General features: G+C 30.4%; 1 protein-coding gene across 1 annotated transcript; it reads right to left on the reverse strand.

The window, feature by feature from the left end:
- Positions 1–6,032: 6,032 nt before the first annotated feature.
- Positions 6,033–7,106, reverse strand: LOC107926608 (high-affinity nitrate transporter 3.2). The gene is made up of 2 exons (XM_016857503.2): positions 6,829–7,106; positions 6,033–6,749 (listed from the first exon to the last, which is right to left on the reverse strand). The coding sequence occupies exons 1-2, from the start codon at positions 6,956–6,958 to the stop codon at positions 6,268–6,270; spliced, it is 612 nt and encodes a 203-aa protein (XP_016712992.1). The 5' UTR covers positions 6,959–7,106; the 3' UTR covers positions 6,033–6,267.
- Positions 7,107–7,513: the final 407 nt, after the last annotated feature.

Consider the following 7,513-nt stretch of genomic DNA (forward strand, 5'->3'; position numbering starts at 1 on the left):
CTTAAATAGAAATCGGTAGAATTGCAATTCCTAGAAAATAGAATTTATTCTTAAAATAAATTACCACTATTTTCTACCAGAATAGCAATATTGAAAACTTTAGATAAACTAATATTTTTATCTTTCTGTTGGTGTGATTTGAAGTTTACTAGTACTGTAATGACCCGAATTTTACCGTTACCGAAAAAGTGTATTTTTGGGTCTCCATTTCTGAAAAATGGATTAGTAAATATTTATTAAAAATATTTACAAATTTAATCGAGTGGTTAATTAGAGTTTAATTAAGTGAACTAGCTTAAATTAAGGATAATTGGATAAAAGAATTAAATTGAATGAAGTGTGAAAGTTTAATTATAGAATAAACAAAATTGAAAGGACTAAATAAGTAAATAAGCCAAAAAGAGCGCTAAGTATATGGCAAAAATAAAATACAAATGTAACAAATATAATACACACATTTGTAATACATGTATGTATTTGCTTATTATTTAAGTAAATATTAGTGTATTTATTATTATTAAATTAATATTATATGATAAATAAATAAAAGTAAGACAAATGTGTGGTAATGATTGGGTACAAGTGTATTAATAAAAATAAAAAAGTAAAAATACATACACTTGTAATGCTTGTATTTAAGTATTAATAGATATTAATTATTTATAAAAGGTATTTATTAATTAAATAATTATATTATAAGATTTTTATGTGAAAAATAAATAAAAAGTTGACAAGTGTATGGTATGTATCGTGAAATGTGTAATATTAGTATATGTACATTTGTAAAATACATGTATATTTACTTATTATATAAGTATATTATTAAATTATATATTATTATTAAGTAAAAGATATTTATATAATAAATACATTAGTGAAAGACAAGTGTAATATTATAAATGGATACAAATGTTAAAAGAATATTTGTTATTAAATAGATTTTTATAATAGATAATTATTAGGTTATTATATTATATATATATATATAATGGTTTAATGAAATAAAGAAAAAAAATAGAAATAGAAACAGAATAGGCAAAGCGAAAAGCAGGGAAAAAAAGAAAGAAAGGAGAAAAGAAAGAAGAAAGGGAAAATTGAAAGTTTGATGCTTGAAGCTTAAATAGGTAAGTCAATTTAGCCCATTTTACTTAATTTTTATGTTTTAGAAACTTTAGAACAAGGTTTTGATGAAGTTAAGTTGATATATTGTAAGATAGTTGATTATAAGACATTGTTCTTGTTGAACAAAAAGATGAATTAAGGGCTAAATTGATAGAAATTCAAGTTAGAAATGAAATAAGGATTGAATTGTAAAGTGATTCATAAGTTTTATGCTTTAAGGACTAAATTGAAAGAATTTCAAAATTATGGTTTTATGATGAAAAATAGATAATTATGTCTAAGTTTAGTTAAAAATTGGGTAGGAATAAAGTATGAATTAAGATAGAAAAGTAAGTGAATTTAGTTAGGATTAAATTGAAATTAAAGTAAGAAATCAACATTTTGTATTAAGACTGTTTAGGACAGCAGCAGTAGTTTAAGTTTGAAAAATCACCAAAAATTGTAGAAATTGAATTGGAGGATGAGTAAAATATGGAATTAAATCTTATTGAGTTTAATTTCTTATAGAAGAAACGGTATAGCAATTGAATTGTAAATTATAAGATATAATGAGTTTTGTAAGACAAGGTCAGAATAAATTCGGGTTCCCCTGTTCTGACTTTGGAAAATCACCAAAAATTGGAGAAAAATAATTATAGGCTTAAAGTTATATTTTTAAAATCCTTAATGAGTCTATTTTCAGGAGAAATCAATGGGAATATTATCCGAGTTCTGCACTGTGAGATAATTAATTTTAAGTGAAGAAGGGTCAAAACTGTCAGATAGCAAAATAGGGGTGAATTTAAAGAATAAACTGTATTTAATGGCTAAACGAAAATTTTTGAAAATTTTATGGTAAGAAGATTTGTGAGTCTAGTTTCAGGAGAAATTAGCAGATCTTAATTTAGAATTCTGTAACTCAAGATATAAATTAGTAATGTATTAATGATTATGAATTGTATTACTTCCGTAGTCAATGTGGTACCGGAAATCTCGGCTAAGAAAGGACAAGACAAAGTCAACGGGAGTTAGCTCGAAAATTACGGTTTGTATTTCTATAACCCGAACTTAATATTTAATTATTGAATTTATTATTTATTATGTATGGTAGGTGCATTGATTAAATTATTTGAAACAAAATGAATATTGATTGAAATTGAAGGGTGAATTTAATTAATAATTGTTGTATTTTAATTGAATGTTATGGTAAATAATTAAAGTATGAATTATTGGTATTGTGTTTTTATTGAAATGATTTGATTTGAAAATGTGGTGAAATAATTATGAACATGTGTTTATTGTGAAATTGAATATTTATTAGTGAAAAGTGAATAGAATTATATTGAATTGAAAAAAATAAATAATTAATTAATTAAAATATGAACTAATTGAAAACTGAAAAGTGAATTAAATACCCTATTAACTAGTCGGGCTAGTCGGATATAGTTGGCATGCCATAGGATATGAAAGAGTACGGGTTTTTGCCGGCTTACTGATCAGGCACTTATGTGCCGACTACTGTTACTGTTACCGTTACTGTTACCGATTCGGCACTTTGTGTGTCGGATATTGTTACTGTTACGTTACTGTTACTGTTTCGGATTTGTTCCGATGAGGTACTCTGTGTACCGTTCTGCTACTATTACTGTTACTGTTCCGGCTTCAGTCGATGAGGCACTATGTGCCGTACTGGTGTGTTGGTTGGATCCGTGTACCCGTCTGAGTCCTAGTCATGTTAATAGGGGTAAATAAAGGTATAAAATAACTGATTATTACTGAATAATTTACTGTTACCGGATAATTGACTGTTACTGGATATTAGACTGTTATGAAATAACTGAATATTACTGAATAATTGATCATTACTGAATAACTGATTGTCACTGAATGAATGACTGCTACTGAATAACTTAATTGTTACTGAATATCTGATTTTACTGAATAATTGACTGTTACTGGATAACCAATTAATTGATCGATACTGAATAACTGGTTATTATTGAATAATTGATTGTTACCGAATAACTGACTGTTACTGAATAAATAATTGTTCTGAGAGTTAATGAACATTACTAATTGATTAATTGCTATTGAAAAATAATAAATGATTTTGAATTTAAAGTAGACCAAAACATTGGTTGGAAAGTGAATGTTTGAATTCTCATTGAGTTTGAATAGTTCAATATATATATAAATTAATAACTTTTATAATTGTTTAAGTGTTTAGATTATAGAAATACCACTGAGTGTATACTCAGCGTATGGTTTGTTTCCGTGCGCAGGTTAAGTTAAGGCTAGACTATTGAATCAGCATCCCAGGTCGATCCCAAATTCAATGAGGTAAAGTATGTTGAGTATTGGTAATGGCATATACCTAGAATGTTTCATGAGAGTCATTTAAGTTGTAGAAGTATTGATGAAATGAGTAAATTATGGTTGTCAACGGTATGTAGTATGAATTTTGAAATTTACTAAAAACTCGTAGTGATTCTAAATTAGTCCCGAATTGAATTCACTGTTCATATTGGACCGCAAAGGCCCATTAAAGGGACGACATCTTAAAACTAGGATGTGTGTGAATATTTATTTTAATTAATGACCGGGATTGAACTGTACTGACTGGTAATGTCTCGTAACCCTATTTTGGAGACGGTATAGGGTTAGGGGACGTTACTATTTATAGGGAGAGTTGATAGAATCCTGGTTGAAGTGGCAGAATACAAATAATATTATTTTGATAGAAAAAACTCCAACTCATTATTTAGAGAGAGGGACAGTAACCCTAGATGGGAATACTGAGGTTTGTCGTCCCATGTATTTCATATAACGGGAGTTGGGCCTCTCTTTATATATGTTTCATGGACATTAACCCAATACTTTATAATTTATTCCAATCCAGTATTTTTTTTATTTCCAAAATTAAATATTATTTTCTCAATTAATTTAAATTAATTAATTTTTCAATTAAATAATTTTCTCAACACAATTCTAATTCCATTAAAATCATGATAACTTTACCGTAAAAGAAACTATGAGAAAATATATTTAATTTTTCTACATTCAATTGGATTCACAACGACCAATTCATTTAAATCCAGTTTCGAAATTCAATTAATTAATTAATAAGTCAAGAAAACCATAAATAAATTCTCAGGTCATTTCTATACTTAGTGAGAAAACCACATTCATTTCCGAATGTAATTCATTTCTCTAACTTTATCATTTCTATCTACTTCTGTTCATTTGATTAATTCTGCAAATTGTTTCCAGTTTCAACGAGCTAGTAGAAAGACTGATTGGACATATGCAATTAAGGCTCAAATAATTTATAATTAAGTTCCATCTTTTCATCTATTAATTATAAACTCATTTCCGATTAGACTAAGAATATGTTTATGTTCGTCTAGTAATATAAGCTATCTTTTCGTATTACAATTCGACCATGTAATACCCCTTAGTATCAGTTAAACGTTAGACAACCAATGAGTAACATTTGATTCTATTTTGCTTTGTGTGCAAAACTCATATGATGATATTATACAAATTATTAAAGTAATTCATGAATAATTTTATTAACTAATCTGTTTAAAAAAATTATAAATGTATGTTAACGAAAATACTACACTTAAAACATCATATACAACATTTCCAACAGCCCTCTTCTTCTTATTCACTTTTTGTTATTCATACCAAATCACGTAGACAACTATCCCCAGTCACCAATAACTTAAGTTCATTATTCTTACCAAGCAAATTTACCACATCCAATTCTTCTTCTCTTATACCTCAAGTTAGTTCTTCTGATTGGCACCTATCCACTACCAATGTCACTTCTCCCAATGGTTCAACAAACACATTACCTACCACATCTACTGCCTTACCCTTGTCATCATCACACGTTAAGGGAATTTTTCTTAGCCAAAAGAAGTACATTAAGGAACTTGTCAACATAATTGGTATGATAGGAGCCACTCCTACACCAACTTCTATGGTTGGTTCACTGAAACTCTCACCTCTTGAAGGTGCACCAATCGAGGATGGGCAGCTCTATTGGGTGCTTTGTAGTACATATGCTTGACTAAACCAAACCTTGCTTATTGTGTCAATCAGCTCAGCCAATATATGAATTCTCCTCTGGATACTCATTGGAAAGTAGTGAAGAGAACTCTTAGGTTACTAAAAGCTACATTGGATCATGGCATGTATTATACAAGTGGAGATTTTGGGTTGGTAGTAATCCTATTGTCTGGTGTTGTAAGAAGCAAAGTGTGGTCTTAAGGTAATGTTCAGAAGTTAAGTATCTTAGCTTGGCAAACTCAATGTCTGAAATGGCACGGATTCATTAATTGCTATTAGAGATTGGAGTCAAGGTTTCTAGAATGCTTACTGTTTTGGGGTGATAATACTTGTATAATATGGCAGCCAATCCAACACATCATGCCAGGATCAAGAGTGCCGAAATTGATTTTCATTTTGTGAGAAAATGTTGTAGATGGAAAGCTTCAAGTTAACTTCATTCAATTTGAAGAGCAAATAGATGATGTACTTACTAAACCAATTACACCAGCTAAATTTGACAAGTAATAAGCTTAGAGTAGTTGCATACACTGATGTGCAAAAGTTTAAGCAAGATGGGAATGTTAAAGTATCAGCTATAAGGCACTAAGGTCGTTGAAGTTTGGTATGGTAGCAGTTACTTGGTTAATCTGTCAATGATAGCAGCTACTAAATTTACAATTGTCTGTAAACTAGTATCAATAGCAGAAATGTATTCACATCTTCATTTCTTGAATTTTCTCAGTCTATAGAATTTTCCTTTTTGTTTCTTAGTTACCAAACAAACTAGTTCTTGTTCATCCATTTTTCAAAGAAATTCAACACATCCAACTAATAATCACAAATTGTTTTTAGCAACAAGAAGAAAACACTAGTAACAAAAAGACAATTTTCAACTTTAATATATAACAAGGAGATGATCACAGATAATTCCAACTCTTTTATTCACCCCATTCCCACTAAAACACAACCATTCAACTTAACTCTTTATCTCCCATCATCTAGGATTAAAAACACAAAGAAAGTAAATAAGACATGCAAATCAAACCCATTACTATAAAAATCCTTTCAAAGGTTTAATTAGGGTTCTTAAAACCATAATATATCACACTACTGCTGAGATTTCCTTGCCTTTCTTTTCTCCATAAAGAAGAACCCCATCAACGACACAACGGAGAAAGCACTGAAACAAACCGACGCTATATCGAGCGAAACATGGCGGCCGGTGATGGCTTGGATTTCAAACAGATTGGTTTTCTTCTCGGCGTCGGTGTTTTGACCGTACGCCACCTCGTGGTCGTCGGAGTCCAAAGCGTAGGCTCGGATAAAGAACGTCGCCGTCGGCACGTCTCGTTCGATGGTCCATTCAAGGGTTTCGTTGACGTTGGTGTAGGGTTTCTTGACGATCTTGAACTGGCATGTCTTGTCTTTGTTAAGATGGTCCTCGGTTTTCCGCCATGCACGGTCGACTTGGCTGATGGGTGCATAGCAAAGCTGGACCTTGATGGTCTTATAAGACGAGTCGGTCCCGGCCGGGAAACTCTGGTTCAATCCCCATCTCACTGTGATCTTGTCTTCCCCGGCTTTCAAAACTGCATGAATCATGATCTTTTTCTTATCAATAATGCAATGAAATTATGTAACAAGGATGGTTTTGAGATAATCACTTACGTCCTTGTCTATGAGAAGCAGTAACAACAAGTGTTCTTTGAAGGGATGAGAAAGAGATCACCCCATAGCATGTCTCTGCAAAACAAGAGAAAATAAGAATTGAAGCCAAAACAAGAACTCGAGCTGCCATTGAAGAAGACTTTTGAGGAGTTATGAGTTCCTCAATTGAACTGGTGATCAACCAAGTTGAAATTCAAGACATTTATATAGACAAAATAGTGGGGATTTGATTTTTTTTCCTCCTCTATGAAAAAAAAAATAAAAAGTCAAAATGGCCCAAAGTATCTGCTTGGCCACCTTCTTACGAATTTGAAGAGAGATTCTAATTATTTTCCACCAATAATTTAATCAAAATGATGTCCCTCTAACATGGTAAAGAGGTGGGGTTTCAAAGTATTTGTTGTTGGTGGTGGTGTGTTTTTAAAGTTAGACGTATCCTAATTACAAATAGATTAAAAATTCAATTTTCTATCTTTTTCTTTAATTTAAAAATTATAATCTTGATAGTTTTTATTAAAATTTATAAATTTTGAGTACATATGATGGTTTGATAAGTAAAGGTGTTTACCGTCTCAGGTGTAACTTGGATATGAGTTGCGTTTGTTATTTGAATTTTGTCGTATTATTATAATTCACCAAAAAAATTTTTTAACTTACCATATCAATCGTATATCATGTTATATGA

Source organism: Gossypium hirsutum, chromosome A07, assembly GCF_007990345.1.
Source record: "Gossypium hirsutum isolate 1008001.06 chromosome A07, Gossypium_hirsutum_v2.1, whole genome shotgun sequence".
Lineage (NCBI taxonomy): Eukaryota > Viridiplantae > Streptophyta > Magnoliopsida > Malvales > Malvaceae > Gossypium > Gossypium hirsutum.

Excerpts from the sequence above, each read along its gene's own strand:
- LOC107926608 (XM_016857503.2), bottom strand. The coding sequence starts at position 6,958 with ATGGCAGCTCGAGTTCTTGTTTTGGCTTCAATTCTTATTTTCTCTTGT. Across the intron at positions 6,750-6,828 it reads TGCTTCTCATAGACAAGGAC|TTTTGAAAGCCGGGGAAGAC; the intron begins GTAAGTGATTAT and ends TGATTCATGCAG.